This window comes from Halyomorpha halys, unplaced genomic scaffold (genome assembly GCF_000696795.3).
Source record: "Halyomorpha halys isolate HHAL.00 unplaced genomic scaffold, Hhal_1.1 Scaffold709.1, whole genome shotgun sequence".
In the NCBI taxonomy this organism is placed as follows: Eukaryota; Metazoa; Arthropoda; class Insecta; order Hemiptera; family Pentatomidae; genus Halyomorpha; species Halyomorpha halys.
This window is the reverse complement of record NW_027112191.1, coordinates 198,958-213,646: the sequence shown is the minus strand read 5'-3', so window position 1 is coordinate 213,646 and position 14,689 is coordinate 198,958. Positions and strand designations below refer to the sequence as shown.

At 30.3% G+C, this 14,689-nt stretch overlaps 1 protein-coding gene across 1 annotated transcript in view; it reads right to left on the bottom strand.

Annotated features, from left to right (window-relative positions):
- The window catches only part of Ptp36E (protein tyrosine phosphatase 36E), a gene marked incomplete in the record, with an annotated part of 427,312 nt that overhangs the window by 214,730 nt on the left and 197,893 nt on the right, over positions 1-14,689 (bottom strand). Inside the window, 1 exon segment of the mRNA XM_067050192.1 lies at positions 9,214-9,237. Coding sequence (XP_066906293.1) covers positions 9,214-9,237 — 24 coding nt within the window.

Here is a 14,689-nt window from a genome sequence, read left to right as displayed (position 1 = left end):
GGAGAGAGAGAGAGAGAGAGAGAGAGAGAGAGAGAGAGAGAGAGAGAGAGAATAGTAACTAGGATTGAGATATAAAGTCCTTAGCCTTCAACTGAGCTCTTCCTAGTTTGTAAGAAGTTAGTTTCATTTCAGTTTAGATAGTAACATTGTATTTTAATATTCTTTATCCAGCTTTAGATAAAAACTGTTTTTATCTACTTATTCAGATAGAGCGGAAACGTGATTTAGTCGATATAAACATTCAACCATGCAAAATGTTAAGTATTTATCCATTTTTTTTATGTTATTTGGAAAAAAAAAATCGTTATAAGTAATTAAGACTACTTTGAAAGACCTACGCAAGCTGTGGTGACAGCGCCAAAATTTTGGTAATATTTTTAATTTAAAATCTATATCTCCCAAATTATTAGTTCAACAAACAAACTTAAGAAAAAAAGATTATGATACTGAAATTTTGCTAAGTAATAAAATGGGTTTCTAGGATTTTAAAATACAATCCCCTAAAAAAGGGGTTTTGACCGCAAACGTCCTTTTTAAAACATTATAATTGTTTATAATGTTTAAAATAAGTTAAGGATGCAGATCACCGGCTAGACTTTCGAAACAGTATAAGAGTTCTAAGGTGAGTGACGGTCTGGCAGGAAGAGAGGGATATCTCGTCTCCACCTGGGGCTTACATACCTTTAATAAGTGCTGCTGCACGGAATTATATGATGTGTTTGCATATAAATGATTTGGGGTACTAACCTCTTCCTCTCTAATATTGAAAGTATGCATCGACCAAATTTCTGGAATTGGCGAAATAGTCTAAGGAGCATTGTAAGGAGTTTCTTTAAGGTCTTAAATTAATATAGTCTTCTTCGGGTGCTGCACGGAGTTTTCTGGCGCTATGAATACTTTGGGAGCTAGTCGTGGCAACTGATTAAATGAATGAAATAGTCAATTGACTAGAGTAACTGGCTATAAGAGTTCTTTTGACAGTGATTAAGGATCAAAATCCAGGTGGGTGTCAGGAATAGGTCTCTGCTTTCCATATTAATAACTCGAAGAAGAGTTTACGAAACTTATTCTGATACAAATCTACTTAAGTGTTCCTGTTATTGGGCGCCAGTTAAGGTTCCACATCACCAACTTGAAAGCTGATGCTGCAGTCAGCGGAATCGTATGAGTTGATTAGTATTAGGCTTGATTTGAATCATAATTTTATATTTGTTTTATTGAGCAAAGGAGAACATTGTGATTGACAAGAATGTATTATTCTTAAAGAGTAAGCTCTTCATGAAAAAATAATTTTATTGTAAAAACAAAACAATACTGGAAGTAAGTAATAACATAGAGAACTAAAAAAGAGTCTAAATTCTGTTGAATATTAATTGAATTATTTATAGTAAATGATTCTGACTCACAGAGGTTTATTAGATGAATAATACATATGTTATATGTTATGTTACTTATGTATGTATGTAGTTATGTACATACGTATACATTATCAGAAATAAAGCAAACCAATTAAAGTCATTCACTAAATGAAAGAGCTTGGGGGGAACTACATAACAGGTGTTCAGTTGAAATTGCAATCTAACTATCCCTGGAATCCCATACACTCTAAGGATTAGTGAACCACCCCATCTGTAACAACATTTAAGGTCTGTTAAGGAAACAGCTTACGTTGAGGAGGTGTATATTCCTAATAAAGACTATATTATTTTGCTTTGCTTAAGCAATTATTAAATTATAATAAGGTAGAAAATACCTGCATATAAAACAACCCATTTTCTTCTTTCCACATTTAAATTAAAAATCATCCAGCTTGGAGATTGTTATATTTATGATTGGCAACGTCGTGACCACAAGTTTGTTACTATTTTTCAATACTATACTTTATTGTAGTTATAAGATATTTTTATGAATAATTAGAAAACTATTACCTTAACTGTATTGGTAATAGTTTTTTTCCTGTAGAAACCGGTTTATGTCAACCGACGATAAGATGAAGATAAATAACAGTGTTGACTAATTTTATATCATTTATGCTATTTTTGGAACTTAACTATTCAAACTAAAAAATAACTGACGTATTGATAAGATTTTTTTTTATTAAAGCAAAACTTGATCTGTGGACCTATGGGTATTAACAGGACTACATATTAATAAAGATTAACAAGATAAGAAACAAAACATATCTTACTACACCATGATGTTAAAAAACTATATATTACTGAATATTTAGGATTTCTACAATATATCCTTAATATAACGATGATTTATTAAAAATATTTTTTATAGTTTCTTGAAATATGTTTTGTTTATAGACGATTATTGGTGAAGCACTTTTTTGGAAAAGTTATAACGGTTAAAATGATGAGAATTTACTATAATATAACATAACATATATAAAAACCTATAACAACTAAATTTTTTTCGTTATAAATATTTGACATCTGTCTAAGGGTCACCAATGCGCCTGAGAAGCTGAAATAAAAACAATTTATGTAATTAAAGCAATTTCCTATATTATTGTTTTTCACCTGTTTGTATGGTTATTATATACCAATCGATTTTTGTTTTTCGTTTAGAATAGGAAAAAAAGATCGGTGATCACATTTAATAAGTTCAACTTTATAAAACAACAATAAACAAAAAACGCCTGCATTGAAGTAGACCAACAAAATGTTTTTAGAATAAATTTAGTAAAATTCATTTTTAGCTACATTTCTAACCCTTAGATATTAATTTTCATAGAAGTCAATCATTTGAAATTTTTGGACATGGATTTTCTTCGTTAACGAATTATTGCTCAATTTCAATTCTATAATTATAATTATGTCCAAATCTTATGTTTATACAACTTTTGCATAGCTGACTTTCTACTCTTTCAACCCATATTAATACTTTTAGATTCTATTGGATATATTCTAGTGGAAAAAAAGTGATTTGAAATTAAAAAATAATTCCTCAAACTTTTTTATATTTTTCCGGTTCTAATTATAAGTAATTGTAATTTTAACTGCAACTACTAGGTGGTATTTAAAAGATTAAAATATACATTAATTCCAAAGGGCTTTTGAATGAATTTTGGCAAGAACAATCATATCTATCGTATTTTGTACATATCAGAAATAAAACAAATTTATACGAAATGGTTCAAATTTATACGAAATGGTTCAAATTTCAACTAGATATTATTATTTATTGTGAAATTTTGGCGCCCCAGCAAAAGTGTCGCCTATTGGATTCATTCTTACGTGTTCTAAGATTCAAACGTCAACCTAGTTGCTAAATTATTTAACTAAAGCCCGGAACTGAATGGAATATAAAACGAACATTGGGCAGCGCGGCAAACATGCAAATCTGAGAGGCGTTAGTTGCGGCAGGTTAACTGCCTGACAAATATGCTAATGACCCAGCACCCTAACTCCCCCTCCACACCACACTTGAATTAAGTAACCACCTGGTTCCACGGATTATAAAAATGATATAGGTACCTTACACACAAATTCAACCCCTCGGGAACCCATTTTCTGGGGCCATAATCCACATTTCATAGCGTTTTTAACTCGCTTTAATAATGGTATGGTAATTTAACGAGGGGGCTGGATTAGAGTACTTGTACGCTTTAACAAACTATTCTTTTAGCAAAGTTTGGAATTTTTACTTTAATGATAATGACCTAATATTCGATCTTAAAAAGAACGAAATTCATGCCAGTGGAATAAATAATATATTTGTAACAAGATAATACTGTGAATGGAAAATACTGACATTAAAATTTATATATATACTATAATTAGAGCAGTAAGCTATTTAATTATTGACATAATAAAATGTATCATTAGAGTGCCCGGGGCCCCGTTATCCTGATCTCCCCTGTGTTTGACAGCATTACTAATAGACTGAACAGTGATTAATTTTAGCCATTTACAATAAATAAAACAGCTTGTTACAAATTTTTTCTATCCTCTAGTTTTCTTAATCGCTGTGTGTGATTTTAGGAGTTGTGGCACTTTTTATAAATTAAAAAAAAAAATTGTCCCTTCAGTAGTTGTGTTGACCAGGGCCATTTTTACCAACTGGACTTATTTTTGTGATCTATAAATTAATACGCACCAAGAATGAATTGAGAAGTACAGGTATTTCAAGAAATATTGAGCAGATTATCACTGACTTTGTGTAGAGCTATAAGTTCCGATTCAACCAGAACCAGGCACCAATCCCAATGATAAACTTCCTAACCGACTTGTTTCTAACACGGCTTCTCCTTCATTACCTGATTATCCTCCTAGGCGTCGGAAAAGACGATGGCCCCGAGATCTTCTCCTATAGTTATTGGAGTTCTTGCAATGGGTAGATTCTCTTCATGTTTGTATCATTTCATTTTATAACTTAAAGCAAATTTACTGGGTGTATTTATTTTTATACAGTTATAAATAAAAATAAATAAATGAATCATGATTAAATTCATATAACTATATAATGTGTCTATAATTTGATATTTTCACTTTTTGTTTTCATTTCATCTATAGGCTCTAAATGTGAATAAAAAAATTACTTATTTTGCATGTCCTACAAAAAAAAAAAAAAAATAAATAAAAATATCTACTTGAATTTAATATTTCCCTTTATTCTGTAATTTAATATTTTCATTCAGTAGGTAATGCAATTTTCTTTAAACAATATAAAATAATAAAATAAAATTCATAGAGTTACAATTCGTTTTTCCATTTACCCAGATTCCCATTCGTTATCTCTGAGAGAATTCCTTTGTTTTCTCGTACTATTGTTTCAAGGAATGTTTTATCTATTTTTAGATTTATTAGTTTTATGAATTTGTTTATCATTTTCGCAATATATAATTTACTAGTAAAACATATAAGAAATATCTTCTTTTATTCAGTAAATCTCCTAATATTATTTTCATACAGTTTCGTGGTAAATATAATTCGAGTTATAGCATTGCGGCGTATAAGATGGGCGTGTAAGGTTGCAGGGCATAGTAACGAGCGAATCCCTCGTTAATAAACAGTGTTGATAAACACTGAACCAACGGGTAAACGTCCGAAACGTAGTTGGGAGGATTGCGTTAGAGCTGATTTAGTAGTGGCATCACAGGAAGGATACATGCAGAGAGCGTTTAGTGGTATCGGCATCGAACCTTCGGGTTCGTTAGGACTTCATTATTATTATTATTCAGTAAATAGTTATTTTATGAAAAAATTTAAATAATAAAATCTAAGAATACTCGATGGAGACATTTCGTTCAAGTTTATTATTTTTTTTTGTATGCTATCTTTAACTTAGATTTTTCCTTATTACGGTAAAAGTGAGTTACTGTGCTCTAGAGTTGGACTTCTTTTTTTTTTCACCAACTTAAGGAAGTCAGAAAAGTATGAAATTCATATCTCAACGTCCTTGGAGTACAAATTTAATTGATTACATGATAATAAAGTATTAATACATTTTAATTAGAATATATAAAAGTATTTAGTTCCAGAGGTGATTATCAATATTTTATTATAAATAAGATAAATAATTAATGAATTGTCTGTTATAATTGCCTTATTATGTATGTTATTGACTACTAATACAAGTGTAATTAAAGTTTAAAAATAAACAAAAGTTTTCGATATTTTAGGTACGATAATATCACAAACATGAACAAGTCTAATTGGTTTAAATCTAATTGTTATTTAAATTATAATAAAAATATATTTATATATCAATGAATATATAAAAAAATAACATGAATTTCATGATTTTATGATAATATAGATACTATGATACTGCGACTGGCAGACATACATCTAATAAAGTAAAGTTTTATTAGACTATATAATCAAATATGTGGGTTTTAAGTGGTTCTGTTTTACTTGAATGTGTTTTATTAATATTATAAATTAAATAAGAATTTTATTGATGACAAATGTAACTACAACTACTACAATAATAAAGTTGTTTGTCATATATGTATAAATGTATTATTATATAATTGACTGTAATTTTGAATATATTTTCTTAATTTGTATTACAGATGTTTTAATAAATGTATTTTATTGTTGATCTAAATCATTAAAATTGGTTATGTAGTCTCTTGCCTGGTTGTACTATATTAATAAACCAGGAGCAGGGATAATATAACTGGTTATAAAACATTTTTCATAATGCTATATAGTGCTTCATAAAAACTTATACTTGTGCCAACGATGGATTCATGGAATGTCATATAAACTTAAATTATTGCAGAAGCAGGAGTGATCCTTCCTATTAAAATTGCGGGTATTTTTTGTGTTGTCATAGTTCCTATCTCAAGCCCTTTTCTTTATTAATACCTCAGGAGAGATGGCAGAACATCCCTAGGGCCCATAAATCCCTAAAAGTCCGGGTATCCAAGAAAATTTATTCTACGAACCGTAAATAAAGTTCAAGTTATAGTAAAAAATTATATTAAACTTTATTTAATTAAAGAATACAAATTTAAAAATCAAAGTAGAACTATAACTTTATGTAAAGACGAAATTGATAATTCTGAAAAAAAGTGTTCCTTGTTCATTCAAAAAAACTATTTACTTATTATTCAGAATGACGAATAGGTTTTTTGAGATGTGGATAACGATTATCATTTTTTTTTTTTAAATTTACTATCGCTTTTGGCTATTCTCGATTTACCAGTGTCTTTTAGGTGGATGGGCGAAAGCCGTCTTTTCCTTTAGTTGATTGTAAAGTTCTTTCATAGTGCATATCAAAATATTGTGTATTACTAATAATGATAAATGGAATATCCGGGTACGGTCAAATAAAAACTCAAATAGTGAAAAACTATTTTAATTGAAATAACTTTTCGCCCCACGTTGCAGGACTTCGTCAGGGCTAAAAAATATACAAACACTTGACATAAGTAAAAAAGTAAATGAAACATTAAAAGGGTATACAATGAAACTAAAAATTAAATAAAAAAAGGTTATAGACAATAAATGAAAACGGATATAATATTAGATAAAAAGGAGAAATAAAAAAGAAAGTACAAATTAAGAGATGGAAAAAGGATATAATAACAGATAAAAAGGAGAAATAAAAAAGAAAGTACAAATTAAGAGATGGAAAAAGGATATAATAACAGATAAAAAGGAGAAATAAAAAAGAAAGTACAAATTAAGAGATAGAAAAAGGAGAATGAGAATAAAGTCAAGAATAAAGGAAGAAAATGAAGTTTTATGGTTTATGGTTTATGGTTGGAGACAGTACCAAGAATTGAAGTATTATGGACGCTAAAAGAATGATTGAGGCTTAAAGCGTGTTCTGACAATGTAGAGGCAAATGGGTTACAGGAGTTGATAGAAGTTTAGTGCAGAACTCTATGCCATTTTTGAGAAAATCGAAAACATGTCAAAAATTTATTATATGAGTTGCACTTCCGGTGAGACCGACCAGAAAAAAGTTGGTGTAACATCTCAGGCATATACCCACCATCAATAATTTCGATATCGTACGCCTTTTCGTTATTGAGCGAGGCTGTTCCAAAACACATGGCACATTTTGCAAGACTTGGTTATTTGGACTATTGGACTCGAAAACTATAATTCAAAATTTTTCACGAACACTACTCCTCCTAGTCCTATCTTCTAGTCCATCTAAAAATTATTACTCATATTTTAAAATTTTATCAACAAATTTTTATTCTTCTCATTTAATCAAAATTAAATTATAAATGGAAGTATGCCTACAGATGGTTTGATAAATGAATACCAGATTATTTAAGTAATATTCACGCAAGACCTAGATGAAGGGTAGTTAGACCTCAACTGATGAACAAAGGTGTATAAAAAAATCAAAACGGCGAAAAGGAACCTTGGTAAACAAGATGCGACAAACGGACATACGGGAATGGCAAAGGTAAACAGAGGAATTGGATTTACACAGAGAGGCAGAACACTGCACAAGAAAGAAACTGGAAACCGACGTAATTTAAAAACAGATTAAAACATTTATTACAATTCTTTTTTATAATATTTGTTTCTACATCAATCAAGATGTTCTTAAGATTAAATAAGTTTTACATGGTCCATTAAAACCTTTCTAATTTTATAGCGCATTTCTCAGTTACACACAATAATATTGTTTTATAATTTTCACGCCATATAAATTTTATTAAATTATAAAATGTTAATAACATTCTTCAATAGTTTGAATCCGGTCTTTTAATCATTCAAGGACACGTTTTTAAATTTTGTTTTCCTACATCTCGACAAACGACTAACTTGGAATACTCATACATGACTAGGAAACTGCTCGTCGATTCCAACTATTACAATACAAACGGACTAAACTTCTAAACTAATTGCAAAAGACTTATTTACATGACTAGAATAAGGCCTATCTGAACTTATGGAGTTGAGCTTAGAGGGTTTACTAAACCATCGAATTACTCTTGTATCCAATCCTTAAAATCCAAAATCCATAATGCCCCTTAGTCACAAATCAAGTCATCGATGCGGACCATAATGTTTCACATGATGCCGAACCAGATACCCACCATTCCCTGATAAACATCCTAATCATTCCAACCCTCTTGTTTCTAACCTGGCTTCTCTTTCATAACTTGATAATCCGCATAGGCGTCTGAAAAGAAGATGGCCATGATATCTTCCCCACTAGAAATGTTATTGGTGTTCTATCAATGGATAGATTCTCTGTATGTCTGTATCATGCCATTGTAGTACTAAAATCGAATTTACTTATTGAATATATTTTAATATCAGTTGTAAATATAAACAAATAATTTTTTTTAAAAAATGGTTTCCTTTCAAATCGGAAATGACAACACAAAGTGAAGTAAAAACTGTCGTTATGCTCAGAGGCAACAAATCTAAAACCGAATGGGAACAAATACTTCCAAATGTGAAATATGTTTTCTAAAACAATTTTGCGTTAGAATCTGAAGTTTACTGCCAACATGATTCTTCATTTAATTTTTTTTTCTATAGACAATAAATCAATTAGGATGAAAAGACTTGTTTTCATTGAGTTGAAAAGACTCAAATGTTGATTTACTTTTTCTTGTTTTGGGGGCTGCTTGTGCTTGGTAACGATGTTGCTTCACATTTTTCAATTTTAGTTGGTATACCAATTGAATAATAGAACCTTACATTAACATATGCATAACTTAATGGATATATTGAACTACTATTGTACTTACGAAGGATTTGGTATCAAACATACCGTGGCATTTGCGCAGCACCTTACCTGCAACAAAAGGAAATATTTAATAAATATGTACATATTTATTTTATCAGGTTATCTTTGAGAAATGAGATGTGCGATACTGATTCACAACTGTCACTCAACATAGAGAGTGGGCGTGTACTCTCTTATACACAATGGCAATAACTTTTTTCATTATTGTTAATAATCTGAAATCTAGAAATGATTTGCAATTATGTGAATATATCTCCAACCTAAACCGAAAAGGATCCGTTGGTAGTTTGTTTACTTCTTTTGAGCAAGAGTCGATAGCTGGGTAAACACATAATAAAAGCAGTAATAATTAAATTTAAAAAGTAAGAAAATTAGATAATAAATTAAAGCATTATTAATAACAGTGTAGGAATGACGATCGAACATTACATATAAGTGAGTATACGCTAGGGATTAATGGTATTGTAAGTAAATAATGATCCTTACATTGTATCCCAAACCCTGGAATCCCACATCACCACCTTGAAGAATGGTGTCAAAACTGGAGGATCAAAATAAATCCCAACAAATCACATTTACACATCGTCGTTAACCCATCACCTCGTGCCCCACAGTATCTTTTAATAATACCCCACTTATTCCTGTCTAACAGATCCGTTACTTAGGACTACATCTGGACAAACGACTGACATGGAATCCTCATACAAGACTGAAAATACAGGAAACTGCTCGTCGATTCCGACTATTACAATATGTACTAGATAAATGGTCTGAACTTCCAATCCATTACAAAAGACTGATCTACATGACAGTTATAAGGCCGATCTGGACATACGGAGTTAAGCTATGGGGCTCCACTAAACCATCTAATTCCTCCCGAATCCAATCCTTATAGTCCATAATCCTTCGTAAAATCCTTAATTCTCCCTACTTTATCATAAATCAAAACATCCATCAGGACCTAAATGTCATGCAACATATGACCGATTTGGCTAGAACCAGATACCAATCCTTCCCAACCACCAAAACCGTATAAAAAGAAGATGGCCTCGAGATCTTCTCTTCTAACACTGTTTTTGGAGTTCTATCAATGGGTAGATTCTCCACATGTTTGTATCATGTCATTATATCGCTTACAGCAAATTTACTTGATGTATATATATTTATACAGTTGTAAATAGCAAAAATTAAAAAAAAAATCTAATGATATAGATATAGATATATGCTAGTTTTTCCCATTAATATTGATATTAAAATATGACTATTCGAAAATGATATTTAGAAAAAAAATAAATATAGCATGTCTAGGAGACATGAGGATGGAATATGAATATCGGGATTATGGAAATACTGAAATTTTACCTTCGATATTAGATATTATAATATAGATATTATAATTTGTTTTCTTATATCGAAATATTGCGAGTTAAAGCGCTAACTTGGCTCGTGATTGCAGCGCCGCCGGTTCGAAGCCGGCCTTTATTTCTTTGGTGTTATACATAATACATAATAGGGTGCTAGCCTGTAGATAACTCCCCATACATCAGAAATTGCTTGGAAAAGGGTAATAAAAAAATAATGCTGTATCCACACACTACCTTCCAGTCAAAATATGATAACTTAGAGCCTTTGAGCACAGTCTGAAGTACGGCTGAGCTAGTATAATATCATAATATTGTATATTAATATAATATTGTAAATTATTATAATATTATAGGTGTCGTCGTGGCTTTCTGCTTGGTGTCAACTTGGAGTAAGTAGCTCCCCTTCTTATTTGTTGCAATTGTGTTTAGACTATTTAATTTTGCAATGACTGTTACTTTTTTTTGGTCTTTCTCTTTTTATAAATATGGTCCGTCAAGTTCTGAAGCGTCTCGATTGGCGTTAGGGATTTTCATTGGGAATATTGGTGCGTCAGAACACTAGAGCGTTACTAGTTGGACTTTACCATTTGATTAGCTTTTTCAAGCTAAATACATGCATTGTACTAGCAATTTCTTTTGGATTTTGTCTCTTACTCAAAGAACCAATAATAAATACGCAACAAGATTAAAGTAAATAATGAATTCGAATCACTTTCGAAAAAAAAATACCACGGATGTAGGAAGGTAGTCCTGGTGGCGGTAAATAATGATAAAAAATATTAGAAAAGAATATTTAATGTTTACCTCACATTATTTAGTTATATCTGGTTAGTATTAAATAGTTTTCTTTTACTATTTTCTACCTTTATTGACTGCCACCTGGACTATCTTCCCGCAGTCTACTTCATACGGTCAATTATCTACTAAAGATAGTTTTAACCTCCAACTTAAATAAAAATTATTTTTAAAAAAAGTAAATAATTATGATTGGAGAAGCTTGTCAGGGGATGCGGTGGTACCGTTATATCATTAATCTACGGTCAATTACCTACACCTCATTGTAAATATTTATCTTGAAGATTTTCAATTTTATTTAATTAGTTTATTGTATTAGAGTGTAAATGTGACTATAGATTATATTATTTTATCATTGTGTTATTTTATTTTATTTTTTCTTTCACCAAAATCCTACGTAAAATCCTTGATGCTCCTTATTACGTCACAAATAAACTCATTCATAAAGACCTTAACATCCCATTCGTTGCAGATTTGACCCAAAACAGATATGCGTCTTTTTATTCCAAACTCCTTAACCATCCTAACCCATTAATTCTTAATCTTTCATCCTTAACAATCCCTGATAATCCTCCGAGGCGTCTGAAAAGAAGATGGCCACGGGACCTTCTAGTTTAAATTAATGTTTGAAGTACCACCAATGGGTGGTTTCTTCCCAGGATTTTCAAGTGTATATGAAACATACAACATATTTACTTATTGTATTATTTTGTACAGTTGTAAATTACAATAAATAAATAAAAAAAAAAAAAAAATTTTCTTTCATACACATAGTTTGATTATGTTCATTTTGTTAATTCTTCTGTTTTTATATATTTTAAGAGAGAGTTGTTTTTTTTCATTCATTTATTTATTTTATTTTATTTTAGTATGTATGAGATCATTCATCACTATTACCTATTGCCCACTAACTGTGTGGCAGATTGTAATACCTATCAATAAATCAAAAAGTATTTTAAATTAAAAAAAAAATTAATTAGTTGTACCGGAAAATATATCTTTCTTATTTTTATTCCATTAATTTCAAAATCATGAACGACAACGTTTCGGTACCATCAGGTACACTGCGAATTCAAAACTGTCATTTATTCATTGTATATGACAATTAATTTTTGAGCTTTAAAATAATTGTACATCATTGTTGAGTTCATTTTAATTCGATATGTAACAATTGATCTCTTCTTATTTAGTATACAATTTAAATTGCAATGGTATTTGTTGTTTAAACGTTAATATTTGCACTAAAATTAATCTCCATTGTCTGATAAGGATAAAACTAATCCTTGCTTATATTATACTTACATCCACTAATTAGTTACAATAATGAAATGTCTGTTAGTTCTACGATATGAGTCACTAGTGTAATTGTGCTCATAAGTTATGTGATCATTAAAAAATTAAAATCTGTACCGCTACAACCCATGAAGGGTCAGAATTGTTACTTGACTTGTAACAACAGTTGTGCAAGGAAGGGATTTGGTCAGAATCACGCTCGACCGCCAGACTTTTACCCAATTTATGAGGCTGCGTGGACCCCAGGAGGGCTCCAGAACCCACAGGGATGACTCACGGCTACAGTGTAACAGAAAACAATTTTCTCCCTAGCCGGATTCGAGCCCGGGTCCTTGGAGTTGATAAGGCACGATACCACGGTGCCACCGCGGTGAATAAATGAAATAGTTGATTTAATTTACTTTGGACATTATGGTGGTGCGATGGCCACAAAACGTTGTCATTTATGATTGATTTTTAAACTAAAATAAAGATGATATATTTTCACTACATCTTACTAATTAAATATTTTTTTATAATCTTAAATACTTTCAGACAAAAGAAATTTGAACCAACACTATGCAGAAATATTAAATACAATTAATTTATGAAAGATATGGGATAAATTAAATTTTGATAATTATAATTAACCTTGATGGGAATTTTACTAATGAAATAACCCCTGGAGGAAAATTAACAAAAATATAGTTATAATAAGTAATTTGAATAATTGATCTGACTGGAGGGAAGGTTACAAGCATTGTTGTGATAAATTTGAACAAAGAAGTGACTATGATAAAGAATTTTAATTTTAATTTTAATCTGAAAATTGACTAATTAGGTAATTAGACATAATGTAGGATATGGTTATTAACAAAAAATATATAATTACCTAATGTTTCATGGACAAATTGTTGAATGGACCTGGGCAGAATAGCCTGCATAAAGTTGTGCTTTTAAATTATTTAGTTCAAAAATTGTATTCAGGTAAGATAAATTTTAAATAATATTGTTAAGAATTTTGAATTATTGAGAATTATAGATGTAATAAAAGCTGTTTTGTGATAGATTGTCCCTGAGAATGGCCGAAACGTTGGACTTGAAAATAAAATAAAATGTTTTGAGAATATAATAGATAAAATTTAAATTATTTAATTAAACAACAATAAATATTTATGTTAAATTGCTGAAACTCTGCATTATTTGTCACACAAATAAGTGGAAAAATAAAGTAATACAACTTGAATAAATATGTCAGATTAAGTACTGTATTTTAAAAACCTTTTTTCAGCAGACAATAATGCTCCCCCCCCAGCCCTCCTTTCGTTTATTCCTTCTACATAATCTTTTCTGAACCTTTTTAAAACGGAAATGGAAATTATGGGATTGCCCTTTCCTCCACTTCAAGTTATCTGTTTTCATCTTGATGAGGAAATGAAACATTACTGGATTTTCCAAGGGACTTTTCACCAGTTTCCAGTAAAAAGATATTAGAAATAATTGGTTTAAATAGTGGTATATGCGTGTGTGAAACGGTTATTAAATTCTGTACAAAGTACAGAAATATCAGATAATAGCGTGGGATGCAAAAGAGTATCAGTATCACTTATATGCTGATACGGGATATTCCAGTACCTAGCCAACCCTTGTTTTAGAAAAAAAGATCTTACTATATTTTTAAGGAACTACTATATTATTATTGTAATATATATAATAAGCACATTTTTTTTTTTTTTTAATGTTTCCCTCTTCTAAGGGACGAATGCCTTTTGACAAAGCCTGTAATATTATTCTTAAGGGCCTAATCACAGAATATTATTATTATTAGTATTTTAGAATTTCACCCTCTCTTGGCTATTGCCAGAACTATTCACCTACCAGAACCAAAGTAAAGGATTAGGCTCAAATTTTGAACTAAATTTAAAATTAGGAAGAAGAAACTTTTTGACCGCACCCCGACTATCTTCTTCATACTTTGAAAATACGGTCAATCATTAATATATACACAAAAAGAATTTCAATATATAGTAATATTGGGATTGTACTTTTCCATTTGAAGAATATGCTGA